The 25,987-nt window shown below is 31.1% G+C and overlaps 2 protein-coding genes across 3 annotated transcripts in view; one reads left to right on the top strand and one right to left on the bottom strand.

Annotated features, from left to right (window-relative positions):
- LOC124357490 (gamma-tubulin complex component 2-like) overlaps positions 1-25,987 on the top strand; it is a 108,024-nt gene that overhangs the window by 53,329 nt on the left and 28,708 nt on the right. The window lies entirely within an intron of this gene.
- LOC124357489 (transient receptor potential cation channel protein painless) lies at positions 1,221-24,602 on the bottom strand. The gene is made up of 2 exons (XM_046809332.1): positions 24,400-24,602; positions 1,221-5,050 (listed from the first exon to the last, which is right to left on the bottom strand). The coding sequence occupies exon 2, from the start codon at positions 5,040-5,042 to the stop codon at positions 2,121-2,123; it is 2,922 nt and encodes a 973-aa protein (XP_046665288.1). The 5' UTR covers positions 5,043-5,050; positions 24,400-24,602; the 3' UTR covers positions 1,221-2,120.

Here is a 25,987-nt window from a genome sequence, read left to right as displayed (position 1 = left end):
GGGTGAAATCGTAAAATGGACTAACAGAAAACTCAGTCAAAACTTGTTGCAATAAAGCGTTGTACATTCATGACATTCATGTAATTCAACTCAAGGCTTTAATTGGATTACTGTTTTTAAGTCAGGGAGAGAATCAGTGTTGAACCTATTTTCTACTGATGGTACAGGCAGAGAAATATTTCGTTTTGTCATGAGCAAGGAGAGGTTTTTTTTGTTTCATTTTTGATGGGAGCACTTTCACTGCAGTGTTATTTGATGATTCAACAGGCAGAATGGAAAAAAAAACAAATCCAAGAAGCAGCAATTTATGATATATTCTGAAAACTTATGGAGAATTCCAATAACGGCTTCTTAGTGGGAGAGTATTGCTGTATTGATGAAATGCTGGTTGTGATTAGAGGATGTTCCTCTTTTGCAATGTATATGCCTAATAAGCCGGAAAAATACAGACTAAAAAGCCAATTCCTCACTGATGCCAGAACACATTATCTCTCAAATAGTCACATCTATTGTGGAAAAAACTGTGGTGGCCGAGGCCTGACAGAAGTCCAACAATCACTTCTCAAACCAAGTCAAGCAGTACTGAGGATGGTTAAGCCAATCAAGAACACAAAATAAAACATAACTGGACTACATGAACATCCTGGCAAAGTCTCTCGTAACACCTGTCATGCAAAGTAGACTGGAAAGAGAGTATCTGAGTAATGAAATGAAGCTATCCATCAAGAGACTGCTGAACATTGTAGATCCTCCAACACTTGTGCAAGATGTATCAATCAGGAAGACGTGCTCTTACTGTCCTCCTCGTCTCAAGAGGAAAACTATATATCCCTGCAAAGTCTGTGGAAAATCCATATGTTTGAAATGTTCTAAGAAGGTGTGTCTACAGTGCATTTTATGTACGAATTTCATTAATTTTCAAAAATTGTAAATGAAACTATGCACTAAACAATTTGTTCTTTTATGCCAACAACTTAATAACAAAAATGAAATAAATATCAATAACTTTAATTCTGTATTTTTTGAAGTTTTTTTAAGTTTTTAGTTTCATGGATGTTTCCCATCATTAGATAACTCAGTTTCATTTTTATTAAAAGAGAGGTAGATTTATGAGATGGTGTATTTAAGAATAAGTATGAGCCATAGAGTCTAGAGAGGGTTGACGTCCTTGTGTACTTTATAGAAAAACTATGTAAAATGGCCAATAATAAAAATCATGCTGACTGTTTTATAAAGTTTTATTTACACAGCTGTAAAACAAATTTATAAAAATCATTGTTATCAAGGCACGTACAAAAGCATGTAACTTAGTTACTATTAATATAACTATGATAGGAAACATTAATCTAAAGTGTAAACTCAATGTTTAACAAACATTGTTACAAACTTCCACTTACTCGTGAATTATATAATAAATACATATACTTTTACATATATTATAAATGTGTAACTCTAATTTTATAAATGTAATGTAGTAAATATCACTAACTATGAAACCACACTTAATCATAGTTGTTAAATTTAGGAATATTTAAACTCCTTGTTGTTTTTAACAAATTTTATTTCAAAATTCTATTTTGTATTTTGTAAAAGAGTTAATTTTCTCCACATAGGTGTTGAAACATTTTTTCTTTAATTGCACTTATCTAGTAGACAGGGTTTTACCAACTTAGACAACTTAGTTTATGATTGTATTGATATTTGTTTGGTGATCTTATAATTATTTACAATCCCAATAATTTAAAATTCATTCAACCACCAATTTTTGTAATCTTTTCAGTTTTTCTTCAAAAATGTATTTTAATATTTAAGTGGAGTACACTCAATCATTAAATTCCCATGATCTAACATACAACTGCAAAAAGTATCAACTGGTTTATAATTTTTACACATTAGATACAGGCAAGAAATGCAATATTTTATGATATCGTTATAGGGTTAACGTGTTGATTGTTTTTCCATTATTTTCTAAACTTTGAGGGAATGTTTAGTCTTTCTAGGTTATTAAAGTTTTGTGATATATTGTTTCTATTACATTAATAAAAGATTAATTAAATACAATTAATATTTGATAAGCATTAAATTTATTATTTACATTCAGTCATTCAGGTACCCAGAGATTAACCGATCTCTTCGGACCATCCTATAGGCCCTTTGTTCTTCTTTACCATCAAATCAAGAAGTTGTTGCATCATTATCTGGGTTTTTTCTGAGGTCTTCATGACCACCTCTAGCTGGTCCCTGTACCGATCTAGTCGTCTGCCATACTCCACAAACAGCCTGTCTCGTTCATTTTCACTCTTGTTGTGCATGCGGTAGATGTCATCCTCAGATCTACGGCTGAGGATCTCCCTGGCAGCTTTTACAATTGTCGGGTCCATACTAATGATCGAACATCTTTCTACACAAGTGGTGTCATCTTCCTGCATTTCTCGACGTTTGCGCCTGTGCCCATTGCTAAAAGCCTCAACCCTGTTCTCTTGATTTGGCAAAACTCGTATTTCATAATCAGGTGACAAATCAGAGAATAAAGCAATTTTTCTGGAGAACATTCTCAAACAGCCAAACTGAGTTGAGCAGCAGTTTATTTCTGGTACGAAGCAGCAAAGATTCTTCAACTTGGCAATCAAATCCTTGAAAGGAGTAGGATCTCCGTGTGCCATAGTTTCTATATAAGAAACCAATTTCACTTGGGACACGTAACCAACTAATTCTGCATCGGCTCTGATGGCCTGAGTGTCACTCACTGCGAGACCATTGAGGAGATTGAACAATACGATAGCAATTAGAAACACAAATATTACGAAAAGAATGTGGCTTACTCCAGGGTGGGCAACAAATGGGATAGATCCAGCATCGAATTCTCCAGTTAGCATAACAACAGTTTTGAATATAGACATTGCAGGGTCCAAAAAAAAATTGTCTTCACTGTCTTCTGAGTCACGGAAAAGGGTATAGAAACTGAGAGCAAACGCTATGATCAAAATTGAATACCAAGCTAGAAATTTCAAAAAATTCCAGGAGACTGTCTTTAACATTTCTATGTTTGTGGAATTAGCTGGATGTCGTCCAATTAGCAAAATCAATTCTGCCCAGGATAGAAGAATAGCTACTGCTGAGATCTGTTGTTGAGCTGTCGTGCTGCCAAACAAAATTGATATGGTGGCTCCGATAAGTGCTATCTCTAGCCAGTTCTCTGGATTGCAGATGTATTTGATTGGTGAAATTGCCAACTGAAATATCTCCCTAGCAATCAGAATTATGAGAAATACTGTCACCAAAACTCTCAATGGTTCAGCCAGACTATTTTGAGATGATTCGTCATCCATAAAACTTCGCCTTACTCTACTAATATTTGTCTTCATATCATTCTCAGGTGGTGTTTTCTGTGCTCCATATATTCCAAGAATATACCATGTCAGTAACGCCCAAAATATAACATAGAATGTAAGATTGAAAAAGAAATACCTCTGGATTCTGTGCCATTTAAGATATATAAAACTAGTTAAAATTGGATGCTTAAGAAGGGGACGGAAATCAGATGAGCGACTCATGTACAGGAGAGGATCAGATTCAAGCATGTTTTCTGATGTCACAATATCTGATTGGCCGGATTCAAGTTGTAGTGTCACTTGTGAAGAAGTCAAGCTTTTCATGGGTACTTTTGGAGGAGCCAAAAAGTTATATTTAAACACTATTTCAAAATTATCTTCTCTTGGTAGTTTGTCATTTGTTGTAAGACATTCATCAAAGTAATTTTCTAGTATTCTTGGATTTATATCAGCAAAAGCAGGTTGACCAAGAACGTTTCTTTGGCCTACGTAAGCTCCATGTCGCAGTAGCAACAAAATTACATTGGGGTCTCCATGTTTAGCTGCGTAGTGAAGAGGTGTATTCCCTTTTACATCTCCACAGTTTATATCTAGTTTCGATCGTGGTACATCTTTCAGAAGCAGCTCCAAGCATTTGAAATGATCTCGATTTTCTTTACTTGCTCCAAGAGGCAGTTGATCATCAGTTATTCCATGAATGATTGAATGGAGAACATTTTCACCATCAACTGGTGAGTAGTGAGTGTTGTCATTATTGATGAAAAGGCGGATAATATGAACATAACCTCTGTAGCCTGCCAACATTAGAGGAGTAGAAATTTTAGAAGGGTTTGTCGCATTGGGGTTTGCTCCTTCGCGAAGCAAAGTCTCAACAATCTTGTTCAGCCCAAAGTCACAAGCGTATTGTAAATAGGTGTGGGACCCATCATGGTTGTCCAAAAAGGATTTGTCTTGTACACGAACAGCAGCAAGGAAAGTTTCTGTATCTCGCCTATGTAACATATTGAAAAGATCATTGGGACTTCCATTTTCCATCTTTGAAATGTTCCCTGTTGGTAGCTTCTTCTCTAGTTCTGGAAGGTTCGTCAGTATCAAATCGCGACCTGTTTTACCAGCAACATTTTTTACACTGTCTAAATCAATTCCTGCCATGATCAACAACAAAGCTGCTTCTTCATTCTCTTGCTGGGCCGCAATATGTAGAGCTGTTTGACCCTTCTTGTTAACCAGATTGACATTTATTTTAGGATGGTTGAGGAGTTTGACAAGAAATTCACTGTCTGGTAATTCAGCTGCTGAATGTATCGGTGGGTTTCCCTTGTTGTCGAGGATGTTTGGGTTTGTTCTGGGATCATTTAAAATTAGTTCAAATGACTGAATATCCTTAGCATCTATTGTAAAATGTAGAGGAGACTTTTTTCGAACACGATTTATCTTGTTGGGGTCTGCACCAGCTTGTAGAAGTGTATTTACGTATTGGCTGTTGTTGGATGAACGGCAAGCAAGGTCGAGTAGCGTGCCATAGTGAGGGTCCTCAAACCAGTAATTAGGGTCAATATAAGAGTCCCGGATTCCCTGGTTCAGGATGTTCTGAAAGGTACTGAGGTCTCTGTCCTGGAAAGCTGTCAGTAGTTGCTGGTGAGGGTCAGGAGAGCAGAGGCTGCCCTCTCTGTGTAGTACTTTCTCTGACATTTCCATTCCACCACTCATTTACGGATCTAGAACAAAGCAATGAATATAAATTAATTGCCTAGTAGCCTATTAAAAATGTATTTTATTAAATTAAAGCTGTTTATAACACTTCTTTAGGATTCAAAACATAAAAACAAATTTAAAAAATAAGTACCACACACAATTTCTTTGATCTACCATTTTTTCAAAACTGATTTAAGAATTACTTTTCGTAATTTGTGTTGAGCTCAATAACAGTGCAGACATTTCAATTTTTTGAATCTAGTTGAATTTTTAAAATTGAATGAATGTTTAAGTTTTATTTTATGACATTTCCATTCCACCACTCATTTACGGATCTAGAACAAAGCAATGAATATAAATTAATTGCCTAGTAGCCTATTAAAAATGTATTTTATTAAATTAAAGCTGTTTATAACACTTCTTTAGTATTCAAAACATAGAAACAAATTTAAAAAATAAGTACCACACACAATTTCTTTGATCTACCATTTTTTCAAAACTGATTTAAGAATTACTTTTCGTAATTTGTGTTGAGCTCAATAACAGTGCAGTCATTTCAATTTTTTTGAATCTAGTTGAATTTTTAAAATTGAATGTATGTTTAAGTTTTATTTTATGGGATTATTTTCAAAACGACTTATGTAAAATTTACTCCATGGGATTACATAAGTTTATAACCAATCAGAGTACTCAGATGGTATCTGCTCACCATTAGAGTACAGTTACTAATGACACTGAGTTTGGTTCAATCTCAGTGTACTTATTGCTTCATTGAAGTACTTAAAAATATTTATATTGTTACATACTGTGTAGTTATTGAACTATAGAGAGAAATTTATGTTGAAAAGCCAATTTAATATAAGAACAAACACATTTTTATTGTGCCTTGGTAATAAATACTAGACATTCAGCTTGATACAAATTCTGACTAAGAACACATTCACTGTTCGGTATAAAAAATAGACATTGTTTTTAGAAACGACCTTATTACTATTTCCTTATTCTTTTGAAAAATCTTCAACTTTCTTTTTGTACAGCATAAATTTACTTAGGATAAAAATCATTGTAGATTGAGATAATATATTAAGTAGATATTCCACATATCGCAACCATCTGTTACATTTTATATATTTAAATAGTATTGTTTTGTAAATCCAATAAATTATGAATAATTCTGTTTAATACAGGGTGTCCCACGAATAACCCGACAAAATTTTCAGGTGGTTTCCTCTCATCAAAATAATGAAAAAAGTTTACACAAACATATGTCCGGAAATGCTTTGTTAGCAAACTACATCTAGCCAAAGATGTCACCAATAAATGGGTAGTTAACATGCAAACTATTTAACCAAAACTTGTAAAGAATTTAATTCTGAAGAGAAAAAAGTAAAATAGGCCAATAATAAAAACACACAAAGTTTAAAAATTACAAAAACGTTTATTTAATAAACAGATATTGCATTTTCTGTGTTATTTTTCATATGTGTTGATTTAATTAAACATTAATTGTTTAAACTTTGTGTCTGTTTATTATTGGCCTAATTTACATAATTCTCGTCGAAATTAAATTCTCTACAAGTTTTGGTTAAAAAGTTTGTCTGTTTATAATCCATTTAATAAAGTTAATGTACTTCAAATCTAAAGAAAGCATGTTTTTTGAGACAGAATTTTGGGTATTTTGTCATATCTCAGATATGAGGTGATCTTACAGGTCTGGGATGTATTTTTCTCAGTTTTTCAGTTAATTTTACATTAAATCTAATAAATTTATCACCTAACTTTATACCATAAAAACATTGTTTCGTTTTATTTTGTACAAAATTGGGTGAAATCTTTGCTAGCCATAGTTTGCTAACAAAGTGTTTCCGGACATGTGTTTATATGAACTTAATGAATTATTTTGATGAGAGGAAACCACCTGAGAAGTTTGTCAGGTTACTCGTGAAACATCCTGTATAGTGTAACTATAATTGAATGGACTGTTGAAAATATTTGTTTGGAAGTATTTTTCTAGAATACAACATAATAAGATACAGGACATTAATCCACTATTTAGCTCCATAAACTAAATAAAATCTGAAATAGTCATTATAATGTAACTTAAAAAATTACAATATGTTTAGAAATATAACAGAAATTACAATGTGTTTAGAAATATAACAGAAAAATACTTTTTGAAAATCTTAAACTTAATCATCATAACTGGTTTATGTATAACTTATATTACTTCACTGAGGAATGTTTAATACTACTATACTAAAGTGAGATTTTTAATATTCACCTAATTATTTTATTTTGTTACATTTTTTATTATTATTTTGAATTGTTGAATTGAAAAATTATCTGGATAGTATGACCATTGTGGTTGTAAAATTTAACTTTGTCAACCATTTTAAAATTGATATGCTAAAGATAATTATATCTATTCCTAAAATCAAAGGCAAAATCAAGAATAAAATATTTCTCAAATCTATATGAAAAGGATAGGTAAAGTAACTAGTGTAATAATTAATTGTTCTTGATTGTTTATTCTCACATACAGTCTTATGTCACATTAAACAAATTCATTATAATATTTGTATTTGAAGAATATTTAGTATTTTTCAAAGAGATAGGTTTCTTATTTCAATAACTCATTTTATATTTTATAAATACATTTCTGTCCAAATTATAAGTGGTGTAAAAATGTCAAGTCGTTAAAATATTACACTACAAATCGTGACTAAATTATTATAATAACTATGCTTCATTAAATAAAGGAGTTTTAAAACGGTGAAAGATTGGACATTGATCCAGAAATTAACTGAATTTGATTTCAAAGGAAATTATGAGAGTTATGAAGTGTGAGTCACTATTACAAGTGTGTACATGGTATATTAACAAACCATTAAACAACTATGACAGTTCTCCAAGGTTTCTCTGATAAGGGCTTAATAACACAATATTTGGTTGTGATAAACCCTTAATTTTTACGACATTAGCTAATAACAGAGACTCTGATTTATTATTTGTTTGTTACTTCAGAACTAATCAAAAGGGTTTGTAAAAGTTATCTTAATGTTTTGAAAAATAAGCTCAATACACACAATGCTATTAGGCACTGTTCTGGAGAATTTTGTGTACTAAATTTTGCAGGTAGTATTTAAAAATATTCTTATAAAAAAAACAACATTGATTATATCATCGGCCCAAACTCAAAGTAGCGTAACTTCATTGATTAAAAAATCATAACTTTTTTCAACCCTTTACTTAAAATCACTTGAAAAAGGGCAGTCATGAGGTAATGATTTTTTATTAATAGAAATACATGTATTTCTACATACGTATTTAATACATTCCATGACAGCAATGACAGCAAGTGTTGATGAAAAAGTTTACAAAGAGTCATAATTTTGTTTTTATTCTCTTATAAAAATTGTGCTTTGGAAATTGCTTGTTAGTAGAAACAGTTAAAATACTGTAAGCAATAATGTTTTAAATAAGAATGCTTGTAAAATTTAAATTATTTATGAAAACAAATGAACTAGGACTTTACAAAATAGATCTATCAATCATCAACAGATAGAGTATAGTGACATATACAGTATATGTTTGAACTTCAGAACTGATCAAATGTAACTTTGTCAAATATATTGTCCGACTTGATGTGTTAATAAGTAAAATTGGTTCTCTGAAAAAATTCTGATCTTTAGTAATTTAGTTTTTAATGAAAAAGCAAATAACATAAGTAAAAATGACAGAAATACAGAATACGTTTGGCAGAGTATTTTACAATTTTAGATGTGAGTTGAAAGGTCATTGAAAGATAGGAGATGCTGAATGGACCAGTGAATGGCAATGGCAAGTAGGCCATAGCAATTGTGTCCTAGCTTGGGGGAGGGGAGGGGGAGGGGACTGTGTGTCCTTGACAGGGCAGGATCTGAACAGAGCTGAACTCCTGAACTTGTAAAATAAATTTAGTTTTGAAAGGATTTCACAAGATATTTTGCTCACTTAATCATGTTAATGATTTACTTTATTAAAACTTCTTTAAATAGTTTTAAACTGAAAATAATTAGTTATTTCTATTTAAAAATCATACAATTTTCCACCAGTAGTAGTATTTGGACACCACTAAAATATTTTATTTATAAATAATTGATTAATCGCAGTATTGTAAATTTTCAAATTTTCTTTCTATATTTTCTAACAAATTTAGTTAAATTATTTATTATAAACCTACAAGATTTAGAAATTATTTCTATCCTTTTAGTTTGTCTGTGTGTCTAAATTATTGGTGAAAATTTTAAATGACTATAAAACAGAAGTGTTACTAGAGTAAGTCTGTGAGTTGGAATGTAGTCAAGGTCATAAAATCACTGTGTGAACAAGTTATCGATACCCTGTAGGCAGTAACTACACTAGAGAGTTGTACAGACAGCGAAGATATTCAATGTCAGATGGATCAAGTAGGTTAACTGTCCAGCTTTCGCCAAACCACTTTTACGCTCTCCTCCAGGATTTCTTGATTGGTCCTACAAAGATTTTTATGCTTTGTCAACAGTTTGTTATAAATAGATAAAATGACATTAAAAGAAGACAGTCTGCAAGTTTTAAGAAAAGTGCAGACAAAATTGAACCAATTGTATTTTGTGTGAGCAGATATTTTGGAAAAGTTATTACTATCTTGCAAATTATAAGGTTTGATACATCAGAACACCAAAAGATGTTCCAACAGTTTCAAACAATAACTATTAACATTGTGGTTGTTATGCATCACAGGTAAAAGTAATACCGGTAGTTAGATATGGCACAATTGTGGTACTGGTGCTGGAGGCGGAACCAGTCAATTAGTGGCAGTACCAGTTGTCACTGTGGTCTGTGAGAGAGTGAGAGAGAGAGTGAATGGGGAGATGGAGACATGTGGTGTGAACAGCAGTCTACCATCACCTATCTGTTTGGTTCAGCAGACCTCAGATCCCGACACTGATGATGTCATTGTAGTTGTCACCTATTGTGTAGTAAATATCCACATGGTTTGATATGCTTGTATTGGTCAATATAGTGAACATTAATAGTAGTCATTTATTTTAAGCTTTTTGCAAGCCTTTCTGGTCAATTTCTTTTTCCCAGTTTTCAACCTTATGTTTGGATTTATATAATAATGAGATCTTTTTTAATGTAGTAAATTTTGTGAGCATTTTTGGATGTATAATATGTAGTTGGTAATAAGTGAAGACATACTTTGTAACATGTCTACATATTTGGAAAGACATTAATTTATAGAAATAGTTGATCAATTCCAGCATTCCACAAAAAATTTTCAACTTTGAAACTTTATTAATAACAAGATCTATACATTTTACTAATACAGCTGGAACAGTCTTCACACAGCAGTTTTCCTGTACCAAATAAATGTCCTAATAAAATAAAGAAATAAATTGAGCAGTAGACAATTATCATTAACATACATGCTGGTGTTGCTGCCCTGACGAACCTTATTACCTAAATTGATCTCAATATATACTTTGAAAATGAACATTGAGTTATAACTGTAATTATTGTGTACATTTAAAAAAATAAGTTTCCTTAATCAACTAGGCCAGTCCAGAAAGAGGTTAAAGGAAGTTTTATAAGATTTGTTTGTTGAACATCCATATTATTCTATAAGATAATTTTAGAGTCTTAGCCAAATAAATTTTAATATGTATAGATTAGTTCAACTAAAACCAAACCAATAGCAAAATTAGTCAATAATACTTGTCCACAAGTTTTTGCTAATAAAAAGTTATACTAATAGAACAATTTTTAAGACCTAACAAAACATTTTAAATATAGTATTGTATTTTAATTGTTGTAAAATATTTATTAAAATGTTATTATTATACTATTTTAATTATATATTTATGCTTTTGCAACTTCTTGTAAAGTCTTACTATTACTGAGCATATTTATTGCTGATCTACTTTCACCACCAAATATTTTTCTAATTAGGTAGACTTGCCTCATTTATGAAACCTTAACTATACCACTCATTTGGTTTCATTGACCCTTAGACTTATATCTGATCTAGTCACTTCCTTTCAAATATACAGCAATTTCTCTAAGACTATGTCACTATTATACACCATAACATAATACTATACTCTTATTAACGTAACAAACAGAATTTACAGTAGCCTAAATGAAAACAAAAAAGTGACTGGTTTGTTCATTGATTTTCGAAAAGCGTTCGATTCTGTTAATCACAACGTGCTAATAAATAAACTGGAATCAATTGGCATTAGAGGCGTTCCCCTGAACTGGTTTAAGAGTTTCCTTACGAATAGATACCAACAGGTGAGAGTTACAAATAATTTAAGTCCACCTTTGCTTATTAAGACAGGTGTCCCTCAAGGCTCTGTAATGTCTGCAACGTTATTCTTAGTTTTTATAAACGACCTTCTTGAACAGCCCTTTGCTGGTGCGGTTAATGCGTTTGCAGACGATATCGCACTTTTCTATTCAGACGAAGACTCACAATCCCTGTACCGTAAAATAAATCACGATTTAGATTTATTACAGAACTGGTGTAACTCTAATTTTATGATAATTAACGTAAAAAAAACGAAGTACATAAATTTTGGCTATAGAGATTTTGCTTTTCAATATCCGATTACATACCACACTCTTAATTGCACTAAGGTTAACTGTGACTGTTGTTTGAATATTGAGAGGGTAGATAATTTTAATTACTTAGGATTAATTTTGGATGACAAATTAAACTGGAGCGAACATACTCTTAATCTTCATCGAAAAATTTCGCATACGCTAAGAACTTTCTACTTTTTGAGACGCCTATGTGATCCAAATTTATTACGAACACTCTACTTTTCTTTAATTCAATCTAGGTTGCAATACGGGTTAATTTGTTGGGGAGGTTCGTATAAAACATTAATGGATAGGTTAAGAGTTTTTCAAAATCATATAATACGTATAATTTTAAATAAAAAACCACGGGACAGTTCTTTTCCATTATATTGCCAACTACAAATCTTACCTATACAACACCTTTATGTGTTTAAGGTTCTAAAATTATTCTACCTGAGAAGTGGAAATGACGGAACACATTCTTTGAGGTATGACACAAGAAATGTAAGTCGTAAAATCTTTAGAATTCCTAAAGTCAACAAAGAATTTTTTAGACAGTGTTTCCTCTATTCTGGACCAAAATTTTTTAACATTTTACCTACAGAAATAAAAGACATAAACAATTTAAAATTATTTCTTCGTAAGTTAAAACAATGGCTTTTTGAAAACAACAATACAATTTTGTTTAATTTTGTACTAAAGTAAATGCTCCTGTTGTGTTGTACGAATCCTCTTATCTATTTTTTGAAAGTTAAAAAATTTAATCTTTTTGTTTCTTTGGTTAGTTTTATTTACTATTTTTGTTCTTATGTTGTGTATGTCGGCTACTTGATCCTACTCGTTTTACCTTTTTTATTTTATGTTGTTGTGATACTATTACGTTTTTATTCTGTCAGTGATATTGTGTATGATATTCTGCATCTTGTATTGTATAGTATTATAGGTATTTATATTAGGCGCCCAGAGAGTGGCATTCTGGCTGTTTTTTATTAAATTGTTTATTGTGAACTGAACTCACAACAAGTTGTATTATTACTTTGAATTTAATTTACATGCAGCTAACCACATTACTGGCAGCGTGGTTAGCTTATTCTTAAGAAACTTATGTATATTTTTGTATTTTGAAATTTTATGGAAGAATAAATCATTATTTCATTATTTCATTATAAATCATTATTTCATTATTTCACTATGTAGAGACTGTGCAATCACAATGATTCACTTCATAGCCTATTTATAAGTAAAAAAAATAGAGTATGACCTAAAATACATGCAATATTCCATAGATAACATTGAAAACAGTTTTATGTATTCAATATTGGTAGTATCCGACCAGTTTACTGCTTCAACATTTTATTAAATAACCATAATGAATAGTGTAACCTTGAGATCTGTCCTGAGAACTATAGTTTTGGTAAGCAAGTCAGGCTTAGAACATTTACAAGGATGTAGGTTTGTGGAGAAATTCAAGTTGAAAAGAAATTTTAAGTAAACTTGATTGAGGGCTTTAGGCATCAAATTTAAGAAGAAAAATTGAAAATATATTGATCAATTTACAAATTAGGGAATCCTCAACAATTAATATATTTACAAATTTACTGTGTAAATTAGAGTTAAACCTCTAATATATAGAACACTTTTGAATTTAAATTTCTAAATATATAAGAGTTAAATTAAAATTAATCATGTTTGATTTTTATTTTCTCATTTAAATAGTTGAAATTGTGAGTTGTGTGTTAAGGAGTAACAGTCACTATTATTAAATAACTACAGAGAGGGGAATATAATAGTTTTGTTGTTGTATGCTAGTGGTACCAGCATACTGAAGTACATCTGGTGTTATACAATATGCTCTGAGCTTTCACTAATATAGTGAAGTCAATCATTAATTCATTCTCAGTAAATACTATTGGTCTCGAGAATCAATACTCTTGGTTCAACTTAAGATTCTTTAACAATCTAGATTGTATATTTATTTTGAGTGCGCTAAATAGTTAATGTATTAAGATTTTAGTATTGAGCAGGCCTACTTCAATCAATAAATAATTATGGCATAAAACTTTTTCTAATTTTCTCTCAAAATCTAATTAAGATGATTAAGCATGATATTTCTAATTGTAATATTTAATTTAGAGTTTGTTTACTTACGTAATTAATTCACCAATTCACTTTTCACATTAGTTATAATTGATTTGCTGAAATGCACTTTTTCAACAGGTTGAAAATCCATGTTTTAATAGATTTATTTCGAAACAAGTGTTAATTTTTTTATCAGAGAATTACTGTTTTTGGATATCTTTCCATTCTATATATTTTTAGATCTCCCTGAAGACCAATAATATGGCCTCTAGAAACCTTTTACCATTAGGTATATTAAAGGAGTAAGGTGTTTAATAAAATATATATATATATATATATATATATATATATATATATATATATATTGTAAAAGTATTTATTGACTGGATTTATAGGATTGTGTGCTTATAAACCAAACAACTTCAAAATGAAATATAATTATTATTGTAAACTTTCATTTTCAGGATTAAATTGCTGAAGAAAACTAGCGTATTTATTTAAACATTAACTTTTTTTATATTAGAGAATATAAAATAGAATAAAGATTTAATTATAAAGTAAACTTTATAGTGACAGTGGAATGTTTGATGAGAATGATGGCCTGCAGCAGACAGCTGTGATAGGCACTTCCTGACAGCTACTGACTCAAAGAACTGATAACAAGTCTAGCTCTGTCAGGTAGTTCTGCTGGAGCTGAGCAAGTTGTTTTAGAAATGTTATCAGTTCAACAGCTGGATAAGCTAGATAAATATTTTCTTGTTAGTGCTTATGATTTCTTATCTCAAGGCATCTAATAATTTACTGTATCTTATGTAATCAGTTTGTGAGCAATATCCATGGTTAGGAACTCTTAGGAGAAAACCTAAATTCAAATTGGTTTATCCTCTGTTTTAACTTCCCTTTAGAAACTTCCCATACCCATAAAAATCCTTAAAAAGAATAAAATCTCAGTTAAATTTATTATTATAAAAGAACAAACACACCTATTTGCAATTTTTCTTTACTTTCCCTATTTCTTAAGATGTCATTGAAACCAATATTTCTAACATAAAATCTTTTTTTATGTCATTGCACTTAGCCCTGGTCTGTTTTTATGAACACATTATCAACTAAGTTCATATTTGTTACTACTTTTAAATGGTCTAAGCTGACTGAAATTGGTGTTATAGGTTTTTTACGTTTTATGGTTACAGTCCTTAAAGGGACTTCCAGAAGGCAGAAAAATAAAACAATTTTATATCTCCACAAGTAATGGTATGCTTATAGGCATTTAAAGCAATATTAATTATGGGATATTGTGTAATCAGGGCAAACACATTTGGCTGAAAACAATAATGTGAATTTTTACAGTATGAATGTGTAAGTATAAAAAATAAACTATAACCCATGGTAAACATTTATTGTTGTAGACATGTTTTGGCATTTTTTAATTCTAATTATAAAGATAACCTTTTGTGAAATTATTAATGTATGGTTTCAAGATAGCTTGAGTATCTATAAATACCTAACATAAAAAAGTCTATTTTTCTTATCTTTAGGGCTTTATAAAAAATTCCAAACAATAAAAAAATTAATTCAATCTGTAAACTGTACCATCATAACTATTATTGCTGCTTCTTTTTCCTAACACAAAATAAAAGTGCATTTAAATAGAATATGCATTCAACTCATAGTTAAAACACCAGTACTGTAGTTGAAAAACTAACCAAATTTTTCTAAAACATGAGTTGATTAAATAAAGCAGTCTGTGCTGCTAGGCAGTTTAGAAAATGACAAAATTCAATTTCTCTGCTGGCAGGAATGTTTTTGCTTGAGTCTCCTTGGAAACAGAGTGGTGTTAAATGGCCAACCATGCTTTGTCATCATGTGCGCTCATGCAAGCTGAAATGTCTTTGTTTGTACTATAGAGTCACTACAATCAATTTAACACGATGAACAGTATTTTATGTACATTGTATGTCATGTGTAAAATTATTACATGATAGTTGTTGTTTTAGAATAACATAAGTAATAATAAGAAATGTTTTTAAATTACTTGGTTGGGGAAACATGTTACTCTATATCTGGAAAATGATGTATGAAAAGGCAGGAAAAACTATAGTTAATTTTATTTTGAGAAGGATGTGAGCATTATTTATATAACAAACTACAGTAATATTCTATAAGTGGAAATGTTCTTGTGTAATGTAATTATTACAGCATTGACATGTATTTGATCCACTTCATAATTAACAAGATAAATCACCACCTAGATTGGTTTACTGGATAACTGTCATACTATGATATCACTTTAATAATCTTTTAACAAACATTACATATCAATACTTAAGCAACACATTCAATTGACATTTTCTTTATCATCTGACTTGACTACAAATTTTTAATCTTTCTCATGTGAATTTTTAAGTCACAGATTTTGTTAGTATTTTAATAGCCACTGTTTTAAAATCTACTAAACGGATTGATCTGGTTAGTGGTCTTAATACCATTAAGGATTTTCAAACTTAAATTTAATCTAAAATTGGATGAAGTCCTCAATTAATATAAGCTCTCTTATTGCCGTAGTCTTAAGTCTTGAAAATCCTGAGTAGATTTAAACAGTTTCGAACATGTTTCAATTATCAAATTATCAGATCTCATAAATGTGTAGCGTAAAACCTTTCACGATGATTGTCATCAACTAAAATTAAAGTAATAAACTTGTATTAATGTTTTAGTAAACACATGAATAAATATGATTACTTAAAGGTATTTAAAATGGACTTATTTTCATAGTTCCAAGTTGAATGTCCAACGTATTTCTAGGACACCCAAAGTATGGACAGTCAGTCAGTCCCTTGTTGTGTATTCATGTCTGCATATGTGTGAGATTCTCTATAAACTCCAATGAAAACTTACGTGTTACTTTTCATAATATTCAACATCATATTTAAATGCTATAAATATTTGATTTATTTAATAATTTTTCATACTAAACAACGCTTACAAACAGACAAAAAGTAATAAGCATTATACCATTAGTGTTGTGGTATGTTTCTAGTTTAGCTGAAGTAATAAATTCATGGATTATACAAACATATATTGTAACCATCTGTTACAACAGAAAATGATAGCCAAAATATTCATCTTTAATCATATTGAGAGTGTTCCAGTTTTGCAATATTTATAAAGTTAAAATTAGTATTTTATAGAATATTAATCTAAATATTAGATTTATTGTTGTCACACATCATGTGATATTCTTGTTATTATTATATGGTGAACTCAAATGGTAATTAATAATATAAAATGTATGTATACTGAGTGCCCCCAACCTAATCAAGTAACAATATTGCATGATGAAGGGAAGGCATACAGTTTTAGTACAAGCAGTATTAAAAAAAGAAGAAAACTTTGGATGTACATTTTTTAACAGTGTGTTGAAACACAATACTAATTTAATCAAATAAAATAGGTAACTAAATAAGTGAAAACTATATGTTGAAGCTCATGCCACGATGTTGATTGGCTGAAAATATGGCTAGTGTATGGAAGGGAAGAATAAAGTTGATCAGCTTTGTATAAACACACTTGTGCTACAGATTACACGAGGCCTGGGCCACTTCAACCACTAGACATCAACATTGACAGACAAATGGCTCATGAGTCACCAGCCAATAGAGATGGAACCTTTCAAGAAACAATAAATAAATAGTAAAGTGATTTTTATTTCAGTAATTTCCAACATTAAAATTGTCACCATAATGCTTCATTGTAACTTTTAGAAATTCATTTTATTTAATAAATACTTTTGTAAGTAATGACATATTTATGTTTTAGCTACTATATTAATATGACTAATTGCGGCATTATTAGATTTGTCAATACGAAAATAGGTTTTTTAGTAAGTTGCAACTGTGTAGAAAACGACCTAAATGACATTTTAAAGTTGCCAAATTCTAAGCTATGAACTTTCTAAGCCATTTCACACTGGCATCTGCGTTGTCCTTGGGCGTGCCTTTTCAAACTGCATATGGACGGATTTGTTGTGGATGTGTCATTTTTACGCCCGTTGCCTCCTAGTTGCACGAGTTAACACTGCGCATGCGCATCCACTCGTATGCTACAAGCCTCGTACAAGGTGGACGCGTCCACGATATCCGCGGGATCCGTGTACGTCTGACGTGCCAATATGAATAGCCTCATTTAAGTACGTGTTCAACAATTTTGTTTTTCATTTTACATCCGTGAACGTCCATGGATGCCTGTGTTTAATGGCCTTAAGGCAGTTACAACATGTAGATTGTGTGTTGTGGATGGTAGTGGCGGATTGGAATATTTGCCGCCAGTGGGCTATCTTGATATCGCCGCCGCCGCCCCTCTCTCAACCATCTGATGACTGCCGCATCGCTCCCCCTCAGCCTATTACATTTGATTATGTCTACGAGAAGATGTATCATCAAATGCTAGATTCCATTGTCACTTAAAACGTTCAGGTTACTTGCAGTCAAGCTGCTAACGAAAGAAACGGCAATGATACTTACACTCTGGTAATAACAAAAATACCGAACATTTAAATGTAGTTCTTCAAAATGAGATAATTAATACAAGATTAAAATGAATTACAGCTCCTAGCATAACTGTGTAACCTCACAACATTTCTACCTCACAAACTCCATTTGGATACGCGGTCTATTCTCTTAAAAGCTACTACTAATTTCTCTGAGGCTACGTGAGGTAGCACTGTACCGTCTTTTATACGTTAATAGTTTATGTCCATTGCAGCTGCCGATCATGTGGTAATATAAAAAGTTATGCTTCGTAAATTTTGATATTATAGTATTGTAAAATAACTCAATTCAATGATAAAATATTGTTTGTAACAAAATTGTTACATCCCATCAATTTGAACAGTGATACAATTGAGTAAAAAAACGAAAATACCTAAAGTGAAACACAATGAAATTGTTGCAATGTGGTGCTTCCTGTTAGTTTATAATATTTCATCAACCGGCTTAATAATAAAACTATTTGTATTATATGAGTATGAATAAAACAGAGTTACAAGCCAAATAGCCAGCATTCCAGTACTGTGCTTAAAGCATTAACATTCAATGTAAGCTGCCGCACCGCTTTAGAAAGAAAACGTATTGATTATTAAGGATACGGAGGCTTATTGTTACAAAATGTGATCAAAGCAGTTTTCACGGCTGAGATAATTGTAGCAGTAGTCGGCACAAGTGACGCCCTACAGGACTGGCGACATCAGTTAACACGCCTACACACTAGACCATCATCGTAGATATGTCCCGGACTTTCCGAAATCTGTGCGGCGACTGCATAGCGTGCAGGAAATTGTAGAGGCAGTAGACATTGTTACGTTTGAACGCCCTTCCAGTGAGCACGCCAGTCGGCCTTTGTGACATTTGCACCATATCTGCAAGTCAATTCATCTTTCGTCGGTGACGTGACGTAATATAATGTACAATGGTGTACAGTAGCCAGCAGAAGGATTTATTGTATCGCAAAAATAGTTCATTTTAATTCTAGAAACGATACTGCAAGAGATTGCCTTTTCGGATATATATATTTATATATATATATATATATATATATATATATATGTGTGTGTGTGTGTGTGTGTGTGTGTTTTGTTATGTTGTTTTGACCTGAAGAAGCGTAATGCGAAATATAGTTAATTAATATTAATATGTTGGCCTTTTTCTAAATGTATTAGTCGGATGACATTCAATTGATTATCCAAGTAAGTCTCTTGACGTTTGGCCCTTTCCGATTTTTGTTTTATAAATAAATAAATATATATATATATATATATATATATATATATATATATATATATTCGGCTATGTCTCCAAAGGTTCGTTGTAATTTGTTTTATTACTTTCTTTTAAACTATATTTTTAGTTTATTTATATTTTTTAATTTTGCCCTCAACAATTTGCCACCCCCTGGAATCTGCCGTTCTGGGATATAGCCCTTTATAGTTTGTCCGCCGCCTCAAGGACCCCAGAGGGACCCGCACGCGCACACACCGTCACAGTCCGACTTACATGCCGTCACTGTGTCGATGACTCACATACTTGGCTAGTCATCAAAACTGAAATTGTTATCGTTTTTATGTTAGGTTCATAATTAATTTTGTACTTTATGAAATCTCCATTTTATTTTGGGAAAATGTAGTTCAAACGAGAAATGGCTACGGCATTCCTGACATATCTTAGAAATAAAGGGGCCAAGAATCAACTCAACGTTGTAATATCAGTTACGTAGACCTTATTTTTAATAAACAAATAATATGTATTACAAAATTACAAAACGATTACGAGATTAGCGTACTGTTATCTAATAACGGGAATGATCAGTCTATCTCGTAAACATAAATGATAAAAAATAAAATAAAAATCTATTACTATCTTTATCATTAACAGTATGGTATTATCGTTATCGTTTTGCAATATATTTAATTCATTTGCTTTATTAAAAATTATAAATAACATATATTGCAAAGTTGAGTTGATAATTGATATCTTTATTTCTAAGATACGTTAGGAATGTCGTAGTCATTTTGTGTTTGGACTTTATTTTCTTAAAATAAAATGCAGAATTAAAAAATTAAATGAATATTAACTTAAAATTATAAAAATTAGCAGTTTTAGCAAGTCCATATATAAATCCAACCCTGGTGGATGAATGACGAAGATACATTTAAATTTGCTAAATTATTTAAGTATTTCAACAACAATTAATTTGAGACAGCTTAAATTAAATACTTAGTTGACAATTTTCTTAATATAGTTGTTTACTAATCACAACTTCCTCAACATGACAAATATGATAAGTCGTAGTTTAAATAATTAGCTAGTTTTGTTCATTTCGGTGCACAATAAGAGATCAGATGAATTATGTGCGGTTAAATGATAAAATCGTACACATACCAGCTCAATACTCAATACAATTTTTTTCGCAGGGGTATATAGTGAAATAAAGGGTGAATTTGCCAGTATTAATCATGTGGAGATTATGACTTAGTTTGAACAAAACTGATCTGCTGTTAATCCTCTGTTGACAGTGAAAGTATCTTCACTATGGTGAAATGTGTTGTTAGTATTTCGCATTACAACAGTGACAGCGTTCTGTCAGTTCGCCATTTCAGCTCGTGAGAAACTCGTACGGTTCTAATTTCGGACAACTGGCCAATTTATTCTATTTGAAAGTTTGGAGAGATTATGACCACTGACTTCGTGTAACAGGTCAATTATACACTTTTAATGCATTACTATTAAGTTAAATAGCCACGTTTATATCGATTCAATCCATTTGCATTTGTGAAAACCGAATAACATAACAGGCTTTTTATGTTTCCTGTCTTTCTATGTCCTACGGATTTAATCATTTTGCTTTAAATAAATATAACAAAGCGTTAGTATAAAACGAATTGAGATCGTGTACACATTGTGTTGTTACTATTTCAAGTTTGTTACTTATTACTGTATTTCCATTTTATGTTTTATTCCCGGCACGGTTTACGATGTTAAGAGACAAATCAACGCAAATGTTTTGGCCTAAAGCTACAATAACAACATTTATAAATATTTTTATTAATTTCAAATCGAACGTTCCAATAAGGTTTTAGTTTTTATTTGTTATTTAGATTTGTTTTATATATTGTTATCCTACTAGAAGTTGTTGGAAGGTAATTTAACAGATAAAGTTATAAATGCACTAAAAATTTACTATGTTAAAAATTATGACTTCCTCTAAATAATTAAAATCGGACTCTTTTTAAATTCTAAAAGTACATTTCTTATCAAAAGAAATTATTACCAACTTCGATAGTTCGACGGAGAAATGATATTTTAAATATAGCAATGGAGTGTTCAAGTTATTACATAATTAAATTTATTTGTCGTATTAATTATGAAGTTGTTTATATCATCTACATACTTGCAACAATACAGCCCTTATAACTTTAGTTACATAGGAAACTCTAGCCAAGATCTAACTCCGCTGCTGCGTGAAACCGGTATTTATTTCGGGACCTTCGTTAGGTTAGAAAGAAGGCAGGCGGGTGGTTTAGGATCGTCCTGCACATAATTCACAAGTGTTGAACTAAATCCATCCCCTTCCCCTCCTACGCCTAAACCGTGTTAAATTCTACCTGCTATATAGTAGCACAGTTCTCCCCCATTACAATGAGATCACTTTCCCACGCATTCACATTCCTGTCTAACAAAGAGAACCATATTGGTTGGAGACCCCGCCCTAGGCTAGATGAATAGAGTCGCAGCAACAAAAAAATAAGCAATGTTTATAAGTGCTCATGGCGAATCTGGTGCCAATCTACAATTAAGGTTTTTAAGAACGTTTGAATATTCATATGATGTATTAACCACTTTTTGTGAAATTGCATTTTAGTTTAATCTGACAGGTTTGGAAGTTTTAACATTTCATGCAGAATACTTGTAAAACAGTCTTCAAAATTTTGTATATGATTATTTATTTGAAACAAAAGAAATTATTCCCACAAATGTATGTCATAATAGTCTAAAATACTTAGTTTCCATCTGCCTGTCTGGATGTGTTTTGGAAAATAAATACATATTATTAAAAATCACCTTACCCCATGAATCGCATAAAAAAGTGAGTATCATCAAATAGCATCAAATAATTCATTATCCATTGTTATTAAACTTATTTTAACAGATATAGTTTGGATTAATAATAAAAACGTATTAAAAATTAAAATATAAATAGTAAATTGCAGTTTTTATATTATTAAAACTTAAAGATCGTAGGCAGTGTCTGTTTGTATTTTTATCTTACAATTATAACATATATGCAAAGTTCTATTACTTAGAGTAAGATTGACTTTTAATAATAAGTTACAAAAAAACATGTACAGACAAATAGATGGAAATTAAGTGTTCCTTCTTAGGAACTTTGTTGGTTCTTGCATTAAAAATCATATACAACATTATTAAAGATTTTTATATTTTATTGTATTGATAAAGTGTTTAAATTAACTTACAATTTTACAAAAATTTACCAAAAATACCTATTACAATTTTAATTAAATGTCATTTGCTTACAAGGATGTTCCAGTTCATAATAATAATAATAATAATAAGCATGTATGAACTCAACATATAAGACGTTTTTATTAGAGTGTATTTTATATTTCTCAGTTTTAAGACATGGAAACACATATTTCAAAATATTGAAGAACACTGTATTCTTGATGTCTTTATGAGGTTAATGAGACAGTGTTGCTTGGAGTACTCTAAATGCTGTGTTTAGGTCTAGTTTAAGGTCATTAAGCAAAGACTTGCCTGTCTGCAGGTGAAGCTAGTATATTTAAATATACCTGAGCCATAAAGATGAGATTACCAGTAGAGCTGGTGTGTTTCAATGCTGCCATAAAGCTGGTAAAATTGGGTTGCCTGAGAAGCCAATGCGAATGCTCTGGCATGGTAATGTTGTGGAGGCAATTGCGAGACAGTGACCTGGACAAAGCCCTTACATTGCCAAGAGTGACAAGAGATTGAGAGCTTTTAGCAAGCTGATGAATTCTCATTAAACCCTTGAGGATGGCAAGAAGAAGAGCTAGTGACAGGCCTTTACTTTAGTAGATAGTTGATTGCTAATTAAAACAGTAGACATAATAATTTTAGAAGTACTTTCAATTAAAATAAGTATTCAATGTACTGTCCTTCTATTGTTTGGCAGTGTGCTACCCTGTGATAAAATTGTAATACATCATTTTGTAATACACCAGGAGTTATTCTTTAAGCGTTATCCATGATGCGCTGGGTTAGGTGCCTCATGTTGGGAGGCTTATTTTAATCAACTTTTGAGTTTACCAAACCTGTAAGGAACAATTTATAGGGTTTAGATCAAGCAATCTAGGTGGCCATTCTATTGCCCCCCCCTGACATCCTATCTAGCAGTGGTGTAATTCAAGGAATTTAGCAATGGATGGCACACTGCCAAACAACAGAAGGACAGCATTTTTAACATTTATTGTGATTCTAAGTACTTCTATAATTTGTAATGTCTGTTTTTTATCTTTAATTAATCGTTCTTATAAGTTGGCCTTGTATAAATGATGGATGTTTTTTCCACAACTGTTTATTGGTACACACCACTATTTCTGATTGGATTTACCTTTTGAGATGTGGTTTCCAGTGTATGCCTCTACTTAACAGGACCTTTAAAATACGGTATGGCTTGACCTATGCTTACATTAAAAATTTCTATGACACCCTCCGTGGGCCATCCCCCAAACTTTAGCATGTGATGGTTGTTGCATAAAAGTATCTAAATTAGATTTTCAATATTACAAACTTTGTAGATTTTATCTGCAATGGTTATAGATATTAAGACATCTCCAGACATTTCAAATAAACTTTATTTAGAAATTTATGTCAAAAGAATTAATTTAAAATTTCAATAAATATACTGTATTATAGCAATGTTTGGTCAAGCAATATAAAAGATGGAGAAATATAGTTGTAGTATCATCTGTTTTGCTCCTTAGGAAAAAAAACAAGAAAATCTGGGGTTTTCTCATTTAAAAAACTTTGAAGTAAATTATGCAATCAATAACTAAGGTGTTTAACTATTTCGAATTGTATTGACTTGTTTAGGTAGTAACATATATTATTACAAGTGAACCAAAACTTACAGTGGGTATAGGAGGCACCAGAGTAGGTAGGTGTGCGAGTATGGAGTGGAGTATGAGTCGGCAAGGAAGGTGGCAGTTCACTTCTAACACAAACACTTGTTGACCACAGACACATATGGCAATGGTGGTAGCACTGACATCAGCTGTACAGTCATCATGTCCTCACTCAACTGGTTCTGTACTGGGACTGACACTCTCACTCCTCCAGCCATGCTACTCCCACCTTCCCCCGCCCCTCCCCCTCCCACTCTACCTCCAATGATTCAACACTGAAATGTCTGCTAAGTACTATTATGCATTGTAAGCTTGTTTTGTCTGTTTCCTAACTTAGTACCTATGTCATACATGGTGCTTGATATCTTACAAAATAAAAACAGTATTATGGTTATTATCAAGGATATTTATTTCAAGCACTTAAATACTTCATTAATTAAAAAAAATTTGATTGGATTTTTCCATTAATTTATTTATATATACTTACAATATATTAATACTATAATTTTAAGGTTAAATCCAAGTGGTATAAAAACAATATAGTTTTATTTCATTACTTTATGTAAAAAAATTTGAAAACTTAACACTAAATATTAAATATATATTAAATATATCAAATAATATCAAGTAAATTTGCTGCTGTTTATTGTCAACACTGTGATTTCAAATTACTTTCCTCCATCGAATAAATTCCTAGAAAGTTTAATTAATCCTTGAAATCATTTCTATACCAATCAAGGAGGAATGCTCAAACTTTCTCTGTGAAGTATGGCTCTTGAAAACTGTAATTACCTCCTGATGTTTAAAGTAAATTAATATTTACTAAATTGATTGGCTCAACTGATAATTTTATAAAATTGCAAATAAGTTCAGTTGTGTTAAATTTTAGTTGAGTATTGTTTTGAAATATTCGTTATATTTCACTTTTGTTTTACATAAATCTAAATAAACACTTAAGATATTCATGAGAAACCCGAGTAAAAGTTGTTTTTATAGTTTATAACAAATAAAAACTATATAGTTTAAACTAAAATAAGATTAAAGTTACAGTAATATAAAAAACATGACTAAATTTAATCTGGATGTATTTGAATCAGTGGTTTACATTTTTTTAAGGGAGTACAAGAGAAGCATTGAGAAATACCCTTAATTTATTTGATCTACCCTATCAGCACTAATACTATTGTCTTACAAATGCTGATATAAATTGCCTAAATGGTGTAGTAATACTGTTAAATCTTAATTGGTAAAATCAACTTTGTCTAATTACTACAGACTGCTTTAGCCTTTGATCACAGTATAACTGAAATCTTACCAAAACATCTTATGTTTTGTGAGAACAGTTTATTGGTAAAGATAATAGGACAGTTACTATCTCTTTGTTTGAAGTTTATTTTTGCCAATGGAAGGATTGTGAAGGAAAAAGAATTTTTCAGTTACCATCGTTATATGTTACATAAAGTATAACATTGTGTTTTTTTAGGATTTGTGTGATTTATTGCTGACAAACCACATACCTATGTCATGTTGTTTTTAAATTCAAAACTATTATTTCATTTTTATCTCTCAACAATATCAGTGGTTTGTTGAGTGA

The sequence above is a fragment of the Homalodisca vitripennis genome, chromosome 3, assembly GCF_021130785.1.
Source record: "Homalodisca vitripennis isolate AUS2020 chromosome 3, UT_GWSS_2.1, whole genome shotgun sequence".
Taxonomy (NCBI): domain Eukaryota; kingdom Metazoa; phylum Arthropoda; class Insecta; order Hemiptera; family Cicadellidae; genus Homalodisca; species Homalodisca vitripennis.
The sequence above is the reverse complement of the archived record's forward strand: the minus strand, read 5'-3'. Positions and strand labels throughout refer to the sequence as shown.